Here is a 24,601-nt window from a genome sequence, read left to right as displayed (position 1 = left end):
TTCAGTTCACACTTTGATGGGTGCTTGGTGGATTGGATGGTGTGGTAATGTATGCTGACCTGTACTTTGCAGATGAATCTCCACATCTCAGTGAACTCCTCCGAGTCCAGGGCTCCCGAGTAGTCCAGGTCAAACAGGGACACCAGATTGCGACAGGTCTCCAGACTGAACTCCGACTGACCCAGTTCTATGACAGATGAACACAATTTAACAGTTTACTCTTACTCAAATCTAAACTGGGTTAGAGTTCAACTCTATTCGTTCTTCAGGAGCGAATGTTTGAAGATATTTTGTATCAAGTGGTATTGAGCCGCCCCGGTAGCGATGGTGCCCATCATTAACATGATTGCTGGTTCAAATCGCACATGCGCTGCTATTTGCAAGTTGAACTCTTTCAATTAATTCATAGCTTAGTGGGCGCTGGTTATATGCTCTCCAGAAACAACTACTTCTGGAGATATAGTTTTATATCTTGCCAACCCAAATAATTAACCTCTGGGGAAAAATAGAGCCACCTTTGAATAACTCGCGAGTCTCATTTTTAACTTGCATAAACTCATTGATTTGAAGTTGCCATTTATGGGTTTTTGTTAATTTCTAACGCTTCATTCAAACGATTCCTGTACTTGTAAAAGTAACCTGAATTTTCCTAAAACTCCATTAACACTCTGCCACTTTTACAAAAAAATTTTGGAATTTTTTGTGCTCGGCCTCTTGAAATTAATGCAGACTGGTGCAGAGAAGTAGATCAAAAAAAAGTTTCGCGAAATCTCGTAAAGCCAAAACCTTCCCAACGTTAGCACCCCCAAAGAACTTCCAAATCTACCAAGCCAATAACTTCTTCCAAAAAATCCTTATTTTAAATAACCCCCTACCTCCGGTTTTGCACTGGCCGCTTACTTTTGAAGTATCCACACTTGTCCATTATCTGTTTGAGTTCCCACACATCGCAGTGTCTGTCGTCGCCGGCCATCTGATCAAACATGGCCAACATCTTCGCACCCACAGACGATTCGTGATTGGTGAACACCTGTGAACAATTAAATTACTCTGAATTAATGATGCAATATGGTAGTGAAATTTGATTCTGAATTCTCTTATATTTCAGCAACAATAGCTAAAGAGGGATTTCAATTCATTAAGTAAACAGACAATTCTTCCTTTTGAAATGTTTTTTTTTTCCAATAGGATTTAGGTTTATGATTTTTATTTACACAACCAACTGTTTGCTCTTTCGAGTCTCAAAGTGGTCTTAGTCGATGGCATGAACATCATTATTAAAACCTATTTAGCTGGCGCAGAGTTTTTGGCATATTTGATAGCTTAATCGTTGTATTGGAACTTTTGATAGCACTATTTATAATGAATTATTTCGAAGTGAAGGTCAAGAAATATGTCGCAAAGTCGAGTAAAATATCAATTCAACAAACAATCATATCAAAGTAAATATGGAAATTTACTCACGTGACTCTAAAACAGGCAAAAAATCTTGGTCAAGAATAAATTGACAAAGAATTTTTAAAAAGAACTATGAGCGTCCATTTAGTCAATTTACCTCGAAGTTGATTGCCCCGCCCGTGTCATCGTCAACTTCCCTGTGAACAAACCTCATCTGTTAAGAGTTCTGAAAAGTAGCGAGGTAGCGTTCCAAGGAAAGGCGGGGGATGGGTGAAAACGCTGACCAAAATTTGCTCAAAAAATGCTCTAAAAAACCGTTCCACCCTGCCAAAAAAATCCTGCGTATTGTGCGCTATCGGTTCTAAACCACCAACGGTGTTTTTCAGATATGTTCAAATAAGGATTTAGCGGAATATTTGGTAGGTTGTTTTTTTTATCTCAACTATCTAGACTTACTCGACAGTTCTATAAAAAATATAGATATCTATATAAGCGGACTTTTGGGACCCGTAAATGCTGCTTACTTGGAAGTGGCCTGTTTCTCAGTGTATATTCTGAGCATGAAGTTGCCGTGCTTGTTGGGTTCGTGTGTGGAGGGGATTATGCAGTAGTTTCCAGGGGGTAGTCTGCACCTCAGCACCGCCTCCCTACTGTCAATGAATGTCTTACTCTTGGCTACCTGTTTATGGTGCAGAATGTAGTCCAAGTCCAGCTCATCAGGGGCGTCATCGTCCACCTTAAATTTCCAAAAACCGACGTTTAAATATTATTTGACGATAAACAATTTTTGTGTATTGTACCAATTATTAAACCCTTGCTTTATTATTTTGGTAGTTTTTGTAATGTTTGTAACACTTTGGTCGGTTTATTTGTGCATTATTTGATTACAGAGAAAAACCAACATAATATTTTCTCAATGGGAGGGCTTGTGCAATGTTTTGCAAAGCGTTAATGGTGTTTATTGCATATTAAAAAATCAAACTATTACAAATTTTTTCAATTAAATTAAATTATTCGCAATTCGAGCGAATGTAAGTGCAGTTGCATAATGATGATACCTTGTAGACGGCTATTCCGATGCAGTTTTTCTTCACCCCCACCCCCCTCGTCTTCTTCTGCATGAGTGACACCACCATAGTACATAGGTCATCTTCGTCCTCCTCATCCACATCCACCAACTTCACTCGGAACTGGGGGTTCTTCGTGAACGATTCCTACATCAATAAAACGTAGCGTGTGATAACGAGATCTCACTTGACCTCTAGCTTCAGGTCTACCACAGCCTGACCATTTTCGGCTGCAATAGTGGTACCACATGAAAGTTCTAGACGCAAAAAAACGGCCTTGAGTCGCAACAAAAGAGCTTCGCTCAACAAAATAGCTCAGCCTGGAAATGAGGGAAGTAATTCAAATGGACTATCCTTAAACAGGCCTGTTAAGGGGCCTACTGCAATAGCTCCTCTGCGATTCACGGGAACTACAATAAGAAAATTAAAAAAAAAACCAACTAAACGTCAGCTAGTTTCATTCACCCGGAACTGGGAATTTTTTAATATCTCCAGTAACCAGATCTGAAAAAAGCCCAAAAAACCAAAAAAATACATCGACATACCCAAAAAAATTCTAAAAGTGTTTAAGAAGATTGATATAATTTTTTAAACTGAAATCATTTTTTCTCGACACTGGGTGTTTTTTTGGAAAACTTTTAAATATCGCTCAAATTGCGACTGAAAGAACTTTATTAAGATATAACTCGATCCATTCCGTTGATTTTTTGTGGAATCATCAAATGTTTATTTGCGATTTTTCGCGGGAAACAAAAAAATTACAACACACTCGAATACAAAGCTCTTCCCAATTTTCAATGATCGGAACCATGATACACTCCAGCAGACGAAAAACGCTTAAAAAATATTCTCAATGACTGAAAAAAGACAAAAAGTTGCCTTTATACAATCTGTGTATACAACTTAATAAAAATAATACCCTTGAGAAATGATACACAAAAATAATCCATCAAACACTTTCTTTAGTTCGACCGATTTCACGAAGAATTGAACTGAGCTCTTCGTAAACATGAAAATAACTTATTTGTCAAAAATTCCAGCACAACAGTTGAATTTAGTTTTAAATTGGCTGACAGTGAACTTTCTACATCACAGTCTGATTTAGTTTTTGATTGGGCTCACCTTGAAGTTTCTGCATCCCCCGGCAGTGGACTGGTTCCACTGGTTGTCGTGTCTCTCAACATACCAGCGTTTTTTCACACTTGCCCGCCTCCCTGCCGCCTCCTCCTCCCCCGGCTCCCGATGACAAATCGCCACATTTTTGAACTCGCGACAGAAGTCCTCGAAACTCATCCTGAAAAGTTAAAAATATATGCGGCTGCCAGACCCTTCTCCCTCTCAAAAAAGTTTAGTTTAGCCACCTAGAAGCTGAGAGTGCCACCCGGGTCAATGTCTCAGACTTAACTCCTAGAATTGTCCCAACTGCATAGTCGTGCAGAAACTATATGCTGCAAAAATCTGGACATTAAATTGTGAAAGTCGCAAGTGAGTCGTCAAATTGTGCTAATACTAAAGTTTGGGCATAAAATCCGACCATAAAGGTTGCGAAAGTCTAAACATGACGGCGCGGGAAAATCTGGTAATGCCAAAAAGTCTGGAAATGCTAAGAGTTGGTTGCGATAAAACGTCGACATCAACCCGGGAAAAATAATTCCGACGGCGCCTTAGCAGAGATAAGCTTAAGCTTAAAACACAATTTTTGTAAGTTTCACATAAATGCTAAGCTGCACTTATAGCAAACACAAGAGAAAACGATAAAAGGCATCTAAGAAAAACAACTAAAAAGATCTAGAAATTAGCCTTGAGTAATAAAACCATTGCTATGAGTCGGATTTGAACCAACAACCTCGAGACTTGGGGGTCTCTAGGGCCTCGCATCTGTGCCACGAGTCTTAAAATTTGCCACCAATGAACACAGAGGCTATGCCTCGCTTTGCAAACACTAAGGAAAACACGACAAAAAGCAGCTTTAGAACGCGCAATAAGAAAAAATGGAAATAAGCCTCGAATTAGCAAAAATCCAGCTACGTCTAGGATTCGATCTGCGACCTATCGCAATCAATAGAATTTGAGTCTCACAAACTCACCGCTCAGCCACGCACGCTAAGCCAACAACAAACACTAGTCACGAATAAGGCAGCTACGTATGCTAACAAACTGCCAATGAAATTCAACAGAAGTGGCACCAAAAAAAATGCAGACAATTTTGCAAGTAACAATTTGAAATATAAAAAGCTGAATGCATCCACACTAACTTAGAATGTAACTACCAAAAAAACATATAATATAGCCCAGAATTAGTATCTATGTTCCACTTTTTTAAAATGAGGGATGAATAGGCTTGTGATGGTTTTTTTATTCGAAAAATGTGCAAGAAAAGTGCTGAGTGGTGATTGATATTGAAATCTTTGAGCTCCCAAATGAATCTGTTTTCACTATCGTAATTTTTATTCAAAACTACGGAAAATTTTGACACGATTTTTTGTTTTGCACAAAAAACAGTTCTAAATTACAAAAAATCTAATTGACTCTTTAGTTTTTTATAGGACTCAAATTCTAACAATTGATATTTGGGTTCCATGACATTCAGCCCTTTTCTGATCTACCCTGTGCTAATCTACCCTTATTTATTCTATCCTATCTTTCAAACAACATAATACGAATCTACTCTATACCATCCTACCCTATAATTAAAGCAATTGAAACTTACTCCACTCTCTTAAAGAATCCGAAACAGAATATATCCAAACAAATCAAAGAATCATTAATTGTGATCAAAAAATAATTGCCGCACGTCAAGAAAATATCAAAACAACGTAAATTTGCTGGTTTAAAATAGAAGTTACTTCAAAGCTTGAACAAACAGTAATTTTAAGCCAATTTTTTCATAGAAATGCGTTGAGGATATTTCCTCAACGAGCAAAAGTTATATCACACTAAGTTGACATAGCTTAGCGGATAATGCAGGTGTTTTAAAATTAATAATTCAAAAAATCAAATCACCAGGAAGTCAAATTTTCAATGAAAATCGGAAATTAACAAAGGTTTGATTAGCTGATCGCAAAAAAGGGGTAGACCTCCCAGTACCAGGCCAAGGCGGTACTGGGGGCGGCGTGAGGGAGAAGGCAAATTTCTTTTGTCATTGACCTCTACTACATTCCAAATTATCAACCCTCTACGGCCATAGGAACCTCTTTTTTTCAGAAAATCAAATGGATTTTTGAAAAATTCACAAAGTTTGATAATACTAACAGAATTAGGAATGATTTAATTGCGCGAGAGAGTACAAGAATATGTTAAAATAGAATCTTCATTAAAATTGTAGCAGATCATTTCACTTTCTCATTCAACCCCCTGTAGTTCTTGCGACTGGAGTTGCTGTTCCCTCCCCCCCCCCCCCCCTCCACTGCTTTCATTATATTGAGTTTTTGATTGACAGCATCCAATTTGATTTGCCACAGAAAGGTGTGAATGGATGGGTGGTTTCCTTCAAAAAGAGTAGCAACGCCAAGATGCCAGCTGTCTACAGCATTTGTTGTCCTTATTAATACGGCAGTCCCTTAATGAGAATTATTTCAAAAGTTTTCCGGAAAGACAGGTTAGCGAGGATTCCATCCGATGATTTCGCCTTTGACGTAGGTGCGTTGGAAGTATGAGGCTACCTCATAAAGTATTTCAGTGATGTTTTTGTCGAGATCAACTTTGTCAGAAACTTTTTCGATCTCCTCAAAAACAAGAAAGCAGCAGTGACCATTTCAACTGGTAAAAAACTTAGAGCTGGAATAAGGCGCATTGACAATTTGAAATTATGATATGTCTCATACAAAAGTTTTAGGCCCGCTTCTTTTATTTTCCGCTTCGTTAAAAAATCATCCTTTAAGCAATGCTCGGTTATGATGACAAGCGAAAGGTTTTAGTGCTGCCCGTTGAAAATCGAGGAGAATGCGGTGAGGCTCGGTGTTTTTGGTGATGGCTGATAACTCCGTCAGTAGCTTTTTGTTTGTGTGCTCTCTTTTCTTTGGCAACAATGCATAAATGCAGAGTGGTAAAATCTAGCGAGTTGACTGTGGATGGTGTTAAGATGATAAAAATTGAATAGGGCAAATTCTGAATGTTTCGTTGCACAACCAAACATCTCGATGTAAAATAAAACTCTGCATTTTGTCGCGATCTCCAAAAATTAGCAACCTTTCTGGATCTTCAATCCTACTATCGAAGACGCAAAAATCCTCGTGTTGCTTCGATGCCTCAAAATGTCTATCGACATTTCGAAGCACCCTGGGTCTCCTATTTACCTTCTTTTGATCCAGGGCCCCATTTTTCCCGACTGGCAAGAAGAGCTAACTGAACGGCTCTTTTTTGTACACAGATTGCAGGCAAATTGCTATATTGATGCTATTTACTGGTGCTTCCTGAGTTTTGGTGTTCTGTTTCATTTTCTACACGAGAAATCTTGCATCTGAACGACCAGGGAAAACTTCGTGGGTGTGTTCTTTTCTACAGGAAATTTGATCGTTATCTCGGGTTATTGCCGTTGTTTTGCATTTATGGGACCCCCACTTTGAACACTTCTAGTGAATGTTTCCATTCTTTTTTTCTTGTTTTTTGGTAAATTTATGGCCATCAATTACAAGCGATCTCCGATTCTGTTGGGATAGAACGCAAGAAACTTGACTCATTTTGGTAAATTTCATTCCAAGGAAAACTGATATAATTAGGTAGTTTTTGTTTCATTTTTGTTCTTGATATTAAAAATTGGAGAATAAAACCTGTTGATTGCGACAAATTGTAGATTTTGAGGCTAAAATTGCGATTGATTTTAAAAAATAATTACCTTAAGTGGAAATTTCAAATTGAGTTTAAAAAATTGGACTCAAATGAATTAACACGTGCTGTTATCTTTCCGATTCTAATTAGCTTTTCGAAAGATTTTTTTATTTTTCGGCAAAGCGACACTGGGTAGATTGGTATATAGGGCGGATTAGTATAAGGTATATTAGTATGTAGGGTATAATGGCATAGGGTAGAATGGTATAGGGTAATTTGTCGAATAGGTAGATTGTCCTGCCACCGACTTTTGATAGTGATTGTCCAACATTTTTAATTAATCAATAAAATTATCAAAAACTATTGGAGCCCAAAAATAGGGCAGTCAAAACATAAAGAGCTTTGCCCTGATTAAGATCAACCCTGAAACATCTGCTTTAGCCTTTTGAATGAAAAATAGGAAAAGATCTATTATCAAATCATTTAGGCAATAACACCTCAGTACTAAAAAAAAAGAAATTGATTGAGTTTATTAGAACGATTATTTACTCTGCTGAAAATATATCTGAATAATTGAATTTAACAGCTCAAACAAAATTGAGAATACTCATTGAAACTTGTTGAAAGTCGATTCAAGACTCAAAATGACTAAGCGGCCTCTAATAGTAATCAAGACTCAGCTCATCGAAAAACTTCAACTGGTGAAGTGTCAAACAAAAAAAAACTTTATATCAAAAGTCTTTCCCATTTGGTTGCTGGAATGCTTCTGACATAATTAGAGTTGGAAAAACAGAACCCTGACCAAAGATCAAAAATTGATATTTTTGATTAAGGAAACAAAAATCTGGAGCAATATTTGAAATTGAACACCAGCCTAACTGAAATCAAAAGCTGAAATGCTATAAAACAAAAATAACTGATGTAATGGTACAAAAACGCTAGAGTATTTTCTTGTAAATGAATTTGCAGTGCTGAAATTTTAACCCATTTTGGTATCTAAAAACTTGAAACAAGATTTGAAGAATTTTGACACACAAAACTGGAAAAGTTTCTTTAATGTTTTCAATTGAAGAACAGATCATTAGATTGAAAAAAATTGGACCGTCATTAGCCGAAGTAGGTTGATTTAACAAATGATGAATGATGGACTACATATTTGGCGCGCTTGAATATGTTACGCAATATTCTTTGTTCATAATTATCATGATTTTTCTCGCCCAAGCTTAAGCAAAAAAAAACTTGCTGGTAGGGTTGATAGTGGTGATTCCGATTCAAAAAAAATTAATGTCGAGAAAAATTTTTGTTCCGACTTTCATAACAAAAGTAACGGAATATTTGTGTTCGGGTGGGTTTTTTTCTTCAGAAAAATTTCGACTTTTTAACTAGCCATTTTTGACGGAATTTATTGACATCATTCAAAAGCTATTGTTGTCCTAAGCTTAAATTTGAAAAGATATTTCACCTGTGATCATTTTTCGTAAAGTTATGGGGGTTTGAGGTTGCTATTTTGGCCAATTTGGGACAATTAACGCGCGACATATTTCGCGCTATTAACGCGTAAGCGAGATTTAATCCTCTTATAAATCGTTCCAAATTGGTTCAAGGAAGCTTATATGCAATAATTGATTTGTTAATACGAGCACAATCTATCACTTTGTACTTCATATGGCGTGTGGGGGAATGATTTTCACAAAAAAATCTCAAAGTTTAGAAAAAAATTCATTTTATTTTTATTACATTTAATTTTTTATGTTATTACTGCTCCATAAACCTTAAAAGGCAGTCGGAACATTCAAGGCTTCGCCCTGATACGAGCAGTGTTTTTCAGATTTTCTTTGGTTTTTGCTTTTTCTGACTTCTTTAAACTTATGAATGAGCAACAAAAATGAAGTTTCGATCTAATTTCACCAGAGGCGAAACTAGGATTTTCTCGAGAAGGGGGGGGGTGGATTTTCAAAAATTTTTAAAAAATTTTATCGACCTTTTTTTTAAGTCAACCAAATTCATTTTCTGAACACTACCAAATCACTATAGAGATTCTATTTTGACAAAATTTTCTGCGCAGTAGGCAAATTTTTGAAAAAACTTGCCAAAAAAGCGTTTTTAGGCATTTTTTTGGAAAATTTTGACCAAAAAATTGCGTCCGCCCTTCTCCCTAACTCCGCCCCTGAATTTAACTGCGTTGTGTTCAATTTGTTTATAATCACCCCATGGTGTAAATTATGCTCTAATTGGACCCCGTGCCACCATCTACACTGTTATACCCTCAACCGTTGGGTGAGGTATACACTGTGTAATCTATGTAGTCAAAGTCAATGCTTGATCGCTAACTGAGAATAGAATACGAAGAGATAGAGAACAACTTAAATTCAGTTACGAAAGTTAAGTCTGATTCGAATCTGACCTCGAAATCATGAGAGAGACAGAGACTCATAAATAACTATTGAATATGGTGTTAGGTTTAATAGGTACTTAATTTAGATCAGACTTCTATATAGTTCAGTTTACATAAGTATATATGGTTAGCACTCAAGATGGATATACTGTCTTAGGTAGACATAGTTCTAATATATCCGAATGGATATCAGTTCATATCGGTACCTACTGTATCCGTATGGATAACATTCCCCTTTTTCTTATATGAAGAATACATCTCATATATTCTTTATATCGTCCGCAGCGTCTTTTTGTGATTTGGGGTCGTTTTCATTCAAAGGTACTTGAGATATCTGTTGAGAGTTTCGTTCCGATGATGTCTGTGGAGTGCCTGGCTTGTTATAGTTGTCCTGTTTACTTGGGCGTTTAGATCGTTCTTGTATCTCGTATTCCCGTTGAAAGGTCATTGAATTTTTGGGCGGAGAGATGGACTGCAGAATTTTCATTGCATCATTGAAGTTTTCGATGAAGGATTTGTCCGGTGAGCATGTCGCTTCGTTAGGTCTGTCAATGACGTAACGTGAGCTTATCGGTCGTTGTTGTGGGTCATTTAGGCCAATTGACGTAGATGACGTATCTAATTCTGCTCTTGGACTACTCCGTGGGGACGGCGTATGTGTGGATAACTGGGTCGGTGTTTTCACTGTATTGGTAGGCTCGTATTCCGCTTCGAGTGGGCCGCCTGTTCCCTCGCCGGATGCTGTAACTCTCAGCTGCTCGGGTGTTTTCTCAGAGGATTGGCTTGATGCTTTGTCCCTTGAATCAATTTCTATGCACTCTATATCAGTTGAGGATTCGTGAACAGTGACAATTTGGCCCGTTGGTTCTCTTTTATCCTGTTGCACCGTTATGAGACATACTTCAGTGTCGGAATTACTTCCGGCAATTTTGTTGATCGGGATTGCATTTCCGAATTTTAGGGCCAGGGCGCTTGTTTTAGTTCTTGTGGATCGACGGCATGGAACTGTATCCTTTGATTTGGTACTCTCATTTGTGTCTTGGGGTGGCGTATTTTTTCGATCTAGTTTTTTGGCTGGTGGCATGTGTGTTGCTGGTCTCAAGTCTTGAATGATTGAGTCGTCGGATGAGATGGAGATTGATGTATCGCAGTCAAATTCGACGGTCTTGTTTTCCTCCTTGCGCGTTTTATTTGGACTACCTTGTCCTTTTCGGCTCGGTGATTTTAAGTTTCTAGTTATCGCTGTCTGGATTTTCCTCGTGGGGGCTTTTGAGGTTGTGGGGTTCGTTCTGTGAATCCGATCATGTCCTAATTTCCTTCTGTTGGTCGTTTGTCGAATAAGTTCTTCGACATTTTTGGGCGGTTTTCGTTTTGGGCTTGTTGGCGTTGAGGTGTTACCCGCCGGGTTTCCTTGTTGTATTTTCTTCTTCGGGTTTTTCGAGCCAGTTGGTTCACACTGTTTGGGTTCTGTGTCTAAAATACGGGATTTTGCTCTTGGTAAGTGTTTATACGCTACGAAATCCTTTAATTGTGCCGGTCGACACTTTCCATACACCCGTGGATCAGGTAAAAAAGCTAGACCGTCGTGTCTTATGACCCTTGGTTGCTTTCCGTCTTCCCGGACCCATGCAGTGTGTGGGGAATAATTAATTATTGACCCGTTTTCGATGATTTTGAATTGTGGCCCAAACACCCCAGGATTTTTTGTTTTGCGTGCTATGGTGCCCGATTTTCGCGCTACCTGTTCAATGCGTTTTCCTAACACCGGATCTATGGTGTTTTGGGGTCCTTTAAACCGATCTTTTAGGAACACCAAGGGAGCTCTTTCGATTCTTTGTTTTTCTTGTTGTGTAAGCCACCGAATTGGTTTTCGTGTTCTAATATTTGCTATGTCATTTTTGGGGTTTTCGGCGAGAAACGACCGTTAAACCTTTTGTAAATCATAGGGTATATTATTAAGTGGAAGGTGCGCACCTATTGGGAATTTACGTAGCAGGGCCTGGTCGAACAGTTCATCGTTGTCTGTGTCCGACAGTAAGGGTTGTTTCCGTTGCGTTTGTTTCGTTTGCTCTTTCGTTGTCTCAGGGATGGCCCGTTTAGGGATTGTGTGTCCTGGGGTACTGGTTCCTACCACCTGTGACGATGGTCCTGCTGGTTCGTAAGAGGGTTCAGGAAGATATGTCTGTTTGTACACAACACTGAGCTCATCCTCGCTATTGAGATCCCTATTCCAGATGGCCTCAGGCGTGAGGGCGGATTTTGTAAGCATCTTCTCATCTAGGCACGAAAGTTTTGTATTTTCCCATGATAGATTAGAAATTTTAGGTGTAGTGCAAATATTAGTTAATGGTGTGTTTGATTTACGCCCATAGTGCGCCTCAAACGGTGTAATTTTTGTTGTGGCGTGTGGGGTAATGCGCAGTGTTTTGATTAATTCCGCCACATCTGACGCTAGTTTGTATGGTGTGTTATTCTTATCTATCTTCATTATAGAGAGACGAGTTTTCAGAGTTCTTATTAGTCTTTCCACCATGCCCATGGAGCGATGGTCATCCACTGGAGCAAATATTAATTTAATGTTATTGCTTTTGCAGTAGATCATAAATTTCTTAGCCCGAAACCCTTGAGCTTGGTCGCACCGGATATTTCTTGGTACCCCTTGGTTGACCAAATGTGTTTGCATAAATCTTATGATTGTGTCTGCTTTGTTATTCGCTACTACTTTTGCGTATGTGAATCGCGAGAACCTATCTACCCCGACCAGAATGTACACGTCTTTATCGTTCTCATCCGGTAGCGGTCCAGCAAAATCCAGCTGGATTTCCTCGTTCGGTTCTACTACGGCGTCAAGACTAGTATAGTGTTTTTTCCCGGAGATCACCCGAAGGTTCTTACCTTTGGTGCGGCACTCCTTGCAATTCTGTGCTGCCGTCACTATGTCCCGGTGGAGGTATGGATACCAAATATGTTTGGCAGCTTCTAACATACTGCCTTGTCCTGGGTGGGTTAAGTGAATTGAGTCCAATACAATCTGTCTAAGTTGTTTCGGGATTAGTACTCTGTCGTCATAGAGTAGCACATTGTCTCGGACTGACAAACGGTCGCGCACGTTATAAAAATAAGGGCCGTAACAGGCTTTTATTTGTTCCCACTTTTGGTTTCTGATCATGTTGATCAGAGGCTGGAGGTTTCTGTCGCGTTTTGTGGCGGCCGCAATGAAATCCACGTCCAGTGCCTTTCTGAGATTCTTTCGGAAGAGGGGCACATCTTCGTCCTCCATTGAGATTGCTTGACACTCCGTTTGTTCCTCTGGGTCCGTTTGGCATAGCTGATCTGATTTCCTGACGAATGTGAAGCTATCTTGTGAGGGAATTACTTGATGACGAACATCGCTAAAGGACAGTGTGGATTGGCCTGGTTCTACGGGCATTTCAGCGAATGACGTATGTTTAGCAGGTGGAAACGATAAAGTAGTCTGTTGGCCGCTGTGGCATTTCCTCATGATTCTTTTGAAAGGGGGTAATGACATTCCTGTCTGCAATTGGCGGCTCATGTTGTTAGCGGCTGGGTTAATATATGTTGAATTAAAATACACTTGTTGTTGTTGATGACTACTTGCTATTTCTTCTTTACGTAATTGATTTGTTGAAGGCTGGTGGCAAATGTTTGAATTATCCGGACTATAGTTTGAAATGTTTCGATTTGATTGAGAGAAATTTGAAAATTTTGATCGTGACGGAGAGTGACTGTTTGAGAGAGAATGATCATTAACAGTGAAATGTGTTTCTTTTGTGTGCGAAAGCGAACGATTAAAGTTTTCGTTCCGGTCGAGCTGTAATGTGCTTAGAAATCCGTATGGATTTTCAATCATTTCGATATTAGCTATAGTGCTGTCTTGAAATTCCAGGCAAGAAATGAAATCGTCTATGAGTGCGACAACAAAATGTTCATCCCAATATGCGGGAGGTTGTGGTTTTCCTACCGGATGGCGCGAAATATAGTCTATTAAGCCCATTTTACTGCCGGAAAGGTGTTTGATGTCAAAATCGAATGGAATAAGACGGTCAATCCATCTGGTTAGGCGACTTTGATAAGTTTTATTACTTTTATTGCTATTTAGGGCACTAACCAAAGCTTGATGATCAGTAATTAGTGTAAAGCGGCGGCCATACAGATAATATTTAAAATGATCAATAGCCCATACCGCAGCTAGGAGTTCCAATTCATTTACTGAATATTTATTTTCACATGCATTTAGGAATCTGGACGCGTACGCCACCGTACCCCATCCGTCTGGAGTTTCCTGTTCGAGAGCAGCTCCTATACCCTCGCGGCTGGCGTCACAGACTATCCGTGTTTCTCGGTTGCTCACAAAGTGACGATTTTCTGTGATGTTTCGCACCGCTGTCAGGATTGTCTGAAATGCCTTTTCATGTTCTTGGTTCCAAACATAGTGAAATTTAGAAGAAGATGATAAGAGCGGCCTTAATGGTGTGCACATTTGTGCCAGGTTGGGTATGAATTTATTTAGATGATGAATCGAACCCATAAAACTTTTTAGTTGTTTGAAGGTTTTAGGGTGTTGTAGATTAGTGATCGCTTCGGTTTTCTTGTGCATTGGTATTGTCCCGTATTCATTTATTATGAATCCCAGCCATTCGACCTCTTTACAGCCGAATTTGCATTTGTTTAAAGAAATCGCCATATTTTCCTGATCCAGTTTATCTAATACTTTTTTCAGTTTTTCCATGTGTTGTTCTTTTGTTCCGTGAGATATAATTAATATATCATCTAGAAACGCGAAAGTATCTTTTTCGTTGTTTAACGTTAGGTCAATGGCTTTCTGGAATTCTGCGGGCATGTCCGTGAGCCCGTAAAATCCTGTTTGGAACTGATAGGTTCCCGTCGCTTGTCCACCGATTATACTAAAGTTACACTGCGTTTTAGTTTTTTCATCTAATTTCAATTGGCTATATGCATATCGGAGATCGATGGTAGAAAAATATGTTGTGCCTGGTTTGCCATTTCCCTCCTGAACTGATTGTGCCACATTGTCGAGCAGAACGTCGATGTTAGGCATCTGATACTTATTTTTATGTATCGCTTTGTTGATTTGTTTTGAGTCCATGGCTAACTTGATTGACTGATCTTTCTTTACCGTGATAACGATTGGACTAATAAATTGTTTGTCGCTACAACTGTCGAGCTTCACGATATGGCCTTGGTCAATTAAAGATTTAAGTTCTTGTTCAACTTTTTCCTGAATATGAATCGGGATTCGGCGGCCCTTTTGTTGAAGTGCCTTGAAGTCATGTAAAAATTTCGTATGAACTTCATGGTTTTTAGATCGGCCGATACGAGTGCACAACCCTGGGTATGTTGTTTTAACCCAGTTTGTGATGGCCGTGTCTGATTGTTCTGGATCTGTAATGTAATTGATTGACTTACCAGTTGGTTTTTCCTGTTGAAGGTGAATGCCTAGTTGCGGGAGCAAATTGCGACCCAGGATGTTTGCTCGTTTATCATCAACCACCACGAATGGCGCTGTGTTGATTGTCCACCCTCCTGATTCTATAGGGGCAATCAGCCTGCCGAACGCAGGGATTTTGTAACCGTTGTAGCAGACCATTCTATTTGCCTCGTCATTTTGGTTGAGCTGAATACGTCGAGTTCGTGGCACCGTATTTTCTAATATGACCGCTGTTTTGTTATTTACAAACGATGTTGGGGATCCTGTGTCTGCAATGAAGGTAATGCTGTTCGTCCCAATTTTAACTCGAATAAGGTGTCCTATTAAGTCGTTTGTTGTTAAGTTTCCTGCCGTTTCTTCTTCGTAGTGTACCGCATTTACGCTGTTGTCATCTGGATTTATGAATTCCCATCCCGGGACGACATCCCCTGCCTGGAGATAGTCGACATACGCTGCTATGTCGGTGTCCTGGACATTCGCTTTGAGATTTGCTTCTTCGCTGATAGCATTAACATTGGAAGAGTTGCAGAGTCGTGCGTAGTGTCCTCTTTTTGTGCACTTATTGCAAATCTTGTCTTTTGCTGGACATTGTTGGAGGTGACCGGGTCCGAACGGATTACCGCACTTAAAACAAGATTGCTTTCTGTCTCTGTTTTGTCGTTGCGAGCTTCCCCGCTGTGTTTGTCCTCGACCGCTATTGTTTCCTCTTCTGTTATTACGGTACGGGTCCCCTCCTCTTCTTTGAATGAACCCAACTGGTTCTGTTTTTATACCCGTTTGTTGAAAAGGATTAGTCGTGGAACCCTGCTTGCGGATTTGGATTTGATTTTCCAACCCTTTTTCTCTGCGTATGGCGTATTCAAACGCTTGCTCTGGGGATTTGGTCTCGGCTAGTAGATATTTTTGTACTTCATCATTTGTCATATTCGCTGTGAATAAATCTCGAATAATCTCTGTTTCTAATGTGCTATTGTTGCAATTGGGACATTTGAAGTTTCCTTTTATGACCAATTCAGTGAGCCCGCAGTGGAACTGTTCCAGCGTTTCTGTTTTATTCTGCTTTCTTGTGAAGGCCTCGTATCTATCAAATGTAACATTACGGTCTTTAATGAAAAGGTGTTCCAATCGATTCCAGAATGCTCTCGTTGATATTTCTTGTATCTTTATGTCTGGATAGTGTTGGTTTAGGCGTCTTTGACCTTCGTTACCAAGACTTAGGTAAATGTAGCTTCTGACTTTTATGTCGGCTTCCTCCCATGGTATTCCATCCACGGTGGGTCCCAAGTTGTCCAGTTGTGCACATTGGTTGTCCCATTGTATCTTTTTTTCTTGGTTACGAATGTTCCTGTCCCTGGTTTGTGCTTGAGTTTCCCCTTCTATAGGGAGTTCATAACCGGGTTCTTGCGGTTTTCTCACTGCAGGTGGATCTCGTAATAACTTTTGCAGGTTTATGCCATCTTTTGCGACAATTCCTAAGTAGAGTTGCTGGTTCCACTTCTCCCACTCTGTTGGCGGTTCCGCCGAGGCTTTTTGCCAGAATGGGGCAATGCCGAGTGGGTTTTTTGTTGTAAGTGCTGGCTGCGCCATGTTATACCCTCAACCGTTGGGTGAGGTATACAGTGTGTAATCTATGTAGTCAAAGTCAATGCTTGATCGCTAACTGAGAATAGAATACGAAGAGATAGAGAACAACTTAAATTCAGTTACGAAAGTTAAGTCTGATTCGAATCTGACCTCGAAATCATGAGAGAGACAGAGACTCATAAATAACTATTGAATATGGTGTTAGGTTTAATAGGTACTTAATTTAGATCAGACTTCTATATAGTTCAGTTTACATAAGTATATATGGTTAGCACTCAAGATGGATATACTGTCTTAGGTAGACATAGTTCTAATATATCCGAATGGATATCAGTTCATATCGGTACCTACTGTATCCGTATGGATAACATACACTTTGGATTTTCAAAAAATTTCCTTGTTTTCTTTTTTTGCTACAGTTGGATTACTGTCATTGAAACAATCTATGCTATTTTTGCACAGCAACTGGTTATGCTTGTTTTTGAAAAAAAATTTACTACTATCCATGCAGCGAGAATGAATATAAGTCGAGTAGCGAGAATGAATAATGGTCGCAGATGAATATCAGTAGCACTGCAAAAAGCGATAGTCGTCGCAATAAAATTTAAAATTATTAAGAGGATAATTTGAAAAAAAAAATAGATTTGGCAATGCACTACAACCAAACGGCCATGTTTTGGCGGGTGTGTGATTCGATATGGAACTATTCATAGAATTACTATGCAAATATGCTGATAAAAGTACCTATCCTAGAACTGCCGCTATTCTGTTTGCGACGAATTGTTGTTTGCTATGAAATATCACCTGGTGCTTTTTGGCAACATTTTTACCTTTGAATAAATTAAATAAACTAAATAGATTTTTGGAACAGCTCTAAGAGTTGAACATAGTGAAAACGGTTTCTGACGGCAAAACGCGCAGTTTTAGATTAATTAGCTCCTTGCAGATTCGGTGGCCGGAAAGGATGTTGCTAACCGACAATTTGGCGTTCGTTGCAATATGATTGATTATCATCACATTAAAAACCTCATTTTTAATTCCAGACTAACCAGAATTCGCCGTCCTCATCCGACACGAGATCCAACTGTTGCTTCTCTCTCTCCGAAATGGACCTCCACTCGGGGGAGGCATCACTCCACGCCCCCGTCCACTCCTTCTCCCCCCACGGGTTGCGCACCCTGATCAACTTCACATCTGTCCTCCCCCCTCTCCCTCCCCCCGTTCGTCTCTCCAACTGCAACACAAGAAGCTGAACTTTGACTTAGCTCCAGCAGCTCCAGTTTATTTAACTTCATTTTTTATGATTCTAACTTCAAAAAATAATGTTTTATTTCTGGAAACCAAATTTGACAATTAAACAATTAAACTCATCTAAAAAATTTTTTAAAAAAGCCCCCCATCCCAAAAAAAATAAAGAGCCATTTTTTCTACTACTAAGTGGAAGCCTGACCTCTACCAGTCCTGTTATGCTATATGCGTGACCTCTGATGAGTCCATTGTCCAATTTGGATTCCATCTCCTGTCTCGAATTGACCTGAAAGCAAAATAACCTCATGGATCCAAACTTAAAAACAGTTTCTAATTAGACTCGAACCAAATGTAATTCAAGGAAAATAACGCCCAGCTCCCATTTTGGAGTTTCGAGAAAAAACGGGGTTTATTTGCCGCTAAAACTGACAATTTACTCAAATAAAAAAAAAAGAGACAGCAACTCAACAGTGAAATGTCGAAGAACATATTGAGAGACTCTATTGAGGGGTTTTTCCAAATAAAAATTAAAAGTTTAATGACAATTTTTTGGTACTTGATTTTCAGAAAACTATTTGCTACAATTTTGACATACATTTGAAAACTCGCGAATTGAGCTTAAAAGCTGCAATCAGGATGTATCATCTTTCCACCTTATCAGAGTTCGAGCGAAGCAATTATGAAATTTTTTCATTTATTTACTGGGCAACTTGAAAACGCATCATCAAAAAGTTCACTAACGCTTTCCTTAAAATAAAAATAGTTATAGAAACTGTGAAATCATAGAAACATACACTTTTGAAGCAAGTTTGATCACATTTTAGCAATTAAATTTTATTTGATTATCAACTAAAATTGATTTTTTTGATAAGCTTGAAAGTTAATTAAGCCTGAAATCAGCGAGCGTAACCCAGTTTTGATCCGAAGAAAAATAGTTTGTAAAAAAGGTATTATGATTGAAAAAAGGTACTATGATTGAAAAAAGGTACTATAGTTAGTTCTTTGACATTATCAACTAAAACATAGGCCATTTTTTTGTTTTTTGCCCAAAAACTTTTTCTATTAAGTTTAATTACCAGTTAAGTCATCAAATTCTGTTGCTATTATCCAGAGAATGTCAATAAAATGGTTCAATTCGTTTTGCAAATTTTGGTGCCAAAACTTTGCCTTAGAATGGGTCGTTTTGATTTTATAAGTCAATAAAAAATACACGTTTTGTAATGAGTCAAATGATGAGCAAGAAAAATCAAAGTTAGCCTCTTATACAGCTCGACAAAGTTTCAGAAGGGTAAAACCTCCAGAATTTGCGCAAAATGTTTAAATACACACTCCGCGTCATAATTTTTCGTACCACCTTAATACATGGTAAACACTTGTTATAAGACAAAAGTTGGCCAAATTTTTTCGTACCCGAAGGGTTTTGTTGAAAAATGTCACGAATTGCGCGCAAATGGTTCTGTTTACGATTGATATAGCAGGTACCTGTCCTAATATGATTGAAAGTCAGTGTTTGACATGCACTCACGCGAGATTATCGAAATAGCGAAAGAAAAACATGCAAATGGTTTTTCAAATTGCCGAATCAGTCAAGCACTGAATTTACCAAAATCAACAGTCCAGTGTATGATCAAGAATGACTACGCAAGAGTGAAAGCAAAGCGGGAACCCAAGCAAGTGACCCTTGGTTTCAAAAAACTGTGTAAAAAACGATGCATTGCTCTACTGAAAAAACGCAAAAAAAGATTGACAGCCTCAAAAGTCCTGAGGGAGACAGCCCCCAAAATCAGCAAAAGAACGGTTCATCGGGCCTTATCAGGAATGAGGTATAGGTACAAAAATGCAAAGCTTACGATTGTTTTGACCAAAATGCAGAAAGAAAATCGAGTACGCCTCTGCACTGGATGGTTGACTAAACCAAAAAAACTGGGATGAAGTCGTCTTTACGGATGAAAAAAAATCTAACCTAGACGGACCCGACAACTGGTGTTCCTGGATGGAGGAAAATTATCAAGTGTGCCTCAATCAACGTCAATGTGGGGGTGGTTCCCTAATATTCTCGGGTATCATTTTTTCGACCGGTCACATTTTAATCAAAATGTTATCTGGTCGAATAAGTTTGGGCACCTATATCAAGCTTATGAAAGACGTTGCCATCCCTTTAATGAGAGACACTCTCCCCGATGATCAATTGCAGTATTCTTGTTTCAAAAAAAAAGTACGGATTTTTTTGAGGAGACGGGAATTGATCTTCTAGCTTGGCCCAGCAGGAGCCCGGACCTCATCATTATAACATTATAGAAAACGTTTAAGGCTTGTTGAGGTCAAGAAATTTTGATTGTCCGCAACCGAAAGACAAACGAGAACTGGAAGAAAGAGTTTTTGAAGCCGTAGATCACATGAACTCGCATACTTCTGAATATGTTAAAACTCTATTCTCATCGCTGCATAGTCGTTTATTATCATGTGTTACGAGAATTTGAATTAAAGTTTCTTACTAATTTTTTTTGAACATTACCGAAGTGGTGCGAAAAAATTTGGTTTACTTTTGCGTTGAATTGATGAAATTACATAAATTAAGATGGTATAAAACAATGTGACGCACAGCGTAGTTCCAAGCAAAGATTTCGAAATTGATGTAAAAAAACAACATCTTTTAGCTACTAATAAGAAAAACCAATATTATTTATAGAAAAACAAGGTATTATGGTTATTTCTTTGAAAAGATCAACTAAAACATAGGCCATAATTTATAACTTTTTTCCCAAAAAGTTTTTTAATGAAATTTCAAGGTAAGTCATCAAAATCTGTTGTTATCAACCACAGAATGTCAATTCGAAGCTAAAATTAAGAAAAAGACAGACAAAGATTTTTTGGTTTTTTGCTTTACTGTTGTTGCATTTTGAGTGTTGCACTTGATGTATAACTTAAATTCCATATCCAGAAAAATAAAGAAAAATCAGTCAAACAACTTTTTTAGCAGTCAAACAAGTTTTTTTCATCATTTTATCCTGAATGATCAGTGGTAGGGGATTGAAACCCATGTGAGTATTGGAATGAAAACTAGTTATTCTTCATACCTCATGGCACTATTTTCTTATATTTTGCAATTTTTCAGAAGACGTGAGACATAGTTTTTTTCTAAAAATTTAGCCGTTGCAGCCAAGAATTTTTTCAATTAAGTCATTTACTGTTTTAATCTATTTCAGTCTGTAAATTTTTGCTATTTCAGTCTGTAAATCGTGCAGAAATGAATTATTCGAAGAAAAAAACTAAACAAAATTTGAAATTTTAAACGGTTTTTTAATATGGGTTAGGATCAACCAAAATGTCTTAGAGTTTTGCCAAAACTCTTTAGCAAGTTTTGGTGCCAAAACATTACACTAAAAGTTCCATCAAGTTTTGCCTCTTATACAGCTTAACAATGTTTTGGGAGGGTTTGCCTCCAAATTTTACGCAAAATCTTTAAAACATACTTTCAAGCCAAAAATTGGAATTTTGTTTTTAAAAAAACGACATTTATTTTGGCTATCAAATGGAAATAAATTTCATTTTACGAAAACAAGGTACTATAGTTGTTTCTATGAAATGATCAGCTCAAACATAGGCCATTGTTTACGTTTTTTTGCCCGAAGATTTTTTAATCAAACCTAATTTCTAGGAAATTCATCGAATTCTGTTGCTATCAGCAATAGAATATCAAAAAATGCAAAAGTTCAAAGAAACACCATTTTTTTCCGTTTTTTCGAATTTATTTTATTGTTTTTCGGTTTTGCCCAGCATAAAAAATTAATATTATTATGATGATTGATCTATATTATCGTTTGTTGTAGTCAAACAAGTTTTTTTTGCTCATTTATCCTGAATGATCAGTGGTCGGGAAATGAAATCTTCGTGAGCGCTGGGTTGAAAAATATTTATTCTTCATACCTACCTGCACTGCTTTTTTAATCTTTTACCAAGGAATGCAAATTTCACCTTCAACAGAGAGCTTTTGAACAAATTTTGTAAGAATTTTTTAAATTTCCAGTATCTTTGAGACATGCTTTTTTTCTGAAAAATCAGCCGTTGCGTGCCAAAATAAAATCGAATGATTTTTTGGCAGTTTTAATTTTTTTCAGTCTGTAAACTCTTGCTATGTTAAGTCGTGCTGAATTAGGTTATCCGGACAAATTTTAAACGCAGTTTTCTTGTATGGGTTGAGAACAGATCAACAAATAAGAGAAACAAAGTTTTCTGAATTTTCACCAAAATTCTAAGGGTGCATATAATTTAGCAAATTTTGATGCCAAAACATTACACTAAAAATGGGTCGTTTTGATTTTTTTGTCAATAAAAAATAAACTTTTTGTAAGGAGTCAATTGATGAGCAAGTTATATCAACGTTAGCCTATTATTCAGCTTAAAAAGTTTTTTGAAGGCTTTAACTCCAAAATTTGCACAAAACGTTCAACATTTGTTTCCAAGAAAAGAACTGGAATTTGATATAATGAAAATGATATTTTTTTACTATCAAATGAAAAAAAGACAATTATATAAAAACAAGGTACTTTAGCTAATTCTAGGAAAATCGCATTATTTTGACCAAAATTCACGTTATTTTGCCCAACATTTTTCTATCATACCTAAACTCCAGTTAAGTCATCAATTTTATTTGCTATCAAGCAGAGAAAACCAATCGAGTTGCAAAATTTAAAAAATAGACCTAAGAAGATGAGTTGATTTTTAAATTTTATTTTTGCGTCTTCATTTTTGCGTCTTCAGTGGATTAAAATCTATTTTCCGTTTTTGCTCGTCAAACAAATTTTCTTCACTCTTTTCTCCTGAATGATCAGTAGTAGGGTATTGAAATCTACGTAAGTATTGGATGGGAAATTTCCTCTCCTTCTTTTTTGCCTGCTTTACTTAAGTTCATCTTTTACAAAGGGTTGCAAATTTGCAACAGAGAAAAAAAACAAAGTGAGCAATCGGCCACCAAAAAGTTTTTTAATGAAATTTCAAGGTAAGTCATCAAAATCTGTTGTTATCAACCACAGAATGTCAATTCGAAGCTAAAATTAAGAAAAAGACAGACAAAGATTTTTTGGTTTTTTGCTTTACTGTTGTTGCATTTTGAGTGTTGCACTTGATGTATAACTTAAATTCCATATCCAGAAAAATAAAGAAAAATCAGTCAAACAACTTTTTTAGCAGTCAAACAAGTTTTTTTCATCATTTTATCCTGAATGATCAGTGGTAGGGGATTGAAACCCATGTGAGTATTGGAATGAAAACTAGTTATTCTTCATACCTCATGGCACTATTTTCTTATATTTTGCAATTTTTCAGAAGACGTGAGACATAGTTTTTTTCTAAAAATTTAGCCGTTGCAGCCAAGAATTTTTTCAATTAAGTCATTTACTGTTTTAATCTATTTCAGTCTGTAAATTTTTGCTATTTCAGTCTGTAAATCGTGCAGAAATGAATTATTCGAAGAAAAAAACTAAACAAAATTTGAAATTTTAAACGGTTTTTTAATATGGGTTAGGATCAACCAAAATGTCTTAGAGTTTTGCCAAAACTCTTTAGCAAGTTTTGGTGCCAAAACATTACACTAAAAGTTCCATCAAGTTTTGCCTCTTATACAGCTTAACAATGTTTTGGGAGGGTTTGCCTCCAAATTTTACGCAAAATCTTTAAAACATACTTTCAAGCCAAAAATTGGAATTTTGTTTTTAAAAAAACGACATTTATTTTGGCTATCAAATGGAAATAAATTTCATTTTACGAAAACAAGGTACTATAGTTGTTTCTATGAAATGATCAGCTCAAACATAGGCCATTGTTTACGTTTTTTTGCCCGAAGATTTTTTAATCAAACCTAATTTCTAGGAAATTCATCGAATTCTGTTGCTATCAGCAATAGAATATCAAAAAATGCAAAAGTTCAAAGAAACACCATTTTTTTCCGTTTTTTCGAATTTATTTTATTGTTTTTCGGTTTTGCCCAGCATAAAAAATTAATATTATTATGATGATTGATCTATATTATCGTTTGTTGTAGTCAAACAAGTTTTTTTTGCTCATTTATCCTGAATGATCAGTGGTCGGGAAATGAAATCTTCGTGAGCGCTGGGTTGAAAAATATTTATTCTTCATACCTACCTGCACTGCTTTTTTAATCTTTTACCAAGGAATGCAAATTTCACCTTCAACAGAGAGCTTTTGAACAAATTTTGTAAGAATTTTTTAAATTTCCAGTATCTTTGAGACATGCTTTTTTTCTGAAAAATCAGCCGTTGCGTGCCAAAATAAAATCGAATGATTTTTTGGCAGTTTTAATTTTTTTCAGTCTGTAAACTCTTGCTATGTTAAGTCGTGCTGAATTAGGTTATCCGGACAAATTTTAAACGCAGTTTTCTTGTATGGGTTGAGAACAGATCAACAAATAAGAGAAACAAAGTTTTCTGAATTTTCACCAAAATTCTAAGGGTGCATATAATTTAGCAAATTTTGATGCCAAAACATTACACTAAAAATGGGTCGTTTTGATTTTTTTGTCAATAAAAAATAAACTTTTTGTAAGGAGTCAATTGATGAGCAAGTTATATCAACGTTAGCCTATTATTCAGCTTAAAAAGTTTTTTGAAGGCTTTAACTCCAAAATTTGCACAAAACGTTCAACATTTGTTTCCA

The 24,601-nt window shown here is 37.3% G+C and overlaps 1 protein-coding gene across 1 annotated transcript in view; it reads right to left on the bottom strand.

Annotated features, from left to right (window-relative positions):
• The window catches only part of LOC134841569 (calpain-9-like), a 39,244-nt gene that overhangs the window by 7,862 nt on the left and 6,781 nt on the right, over window positions 1–24,601 (bottom strand). The window contains exons 6-13 of the mRNA XM_063857599.1: window positions 18,132–18,215; window positions 17,731–17,915; window positions 3,588–3,759; window positions 2,457–2,612; window positions 1,923–2,134; window positions 1,556–1,595; window positions 901–1,036; window positions 60–187 (exon numbers count right to left, since the gene is read on the bottom strand). Of these exons, the coding sequence (XP_063713669.1) occupies window positions 60–187; window positions 901–1,036; window positions 1,556–1,595; window positions 1,923–2,134; window positions 2,457–2,612; window positions 3,588–3,759; window positions 17,731–17,915; window positions 18,132–18,215 (1,113 nt within the window). The remainder of the gene's footprint in view (window positions 1–59; window positions 188–900; window positions 1,037–1,555; window positions 1,596–1,922; window positions 2,135–2,456; window positions 2,613–3,587; window positions 3,760–17,730; window positions 17,916–18,131; window positions 18,216–24,601) is intronic.

This window comes from Symsagittifera roscoffensis, chromosome 3, assembly GCF_963678635.1.
Source record: "Symsagittifera roscoffensis chromosome 3, txSymRosc1.1, whole genome shotgun sequence".
Taxonomy (NCBI): Eukaryota; Metazoa; Xenacoelomorpha; order Acoela; family Convolutidae; genus Symsagittifera; species Symsagittifera roscoffensis.
This window is presented reverse-complemented; position numbering and strand designations above follow the sequence as displayed.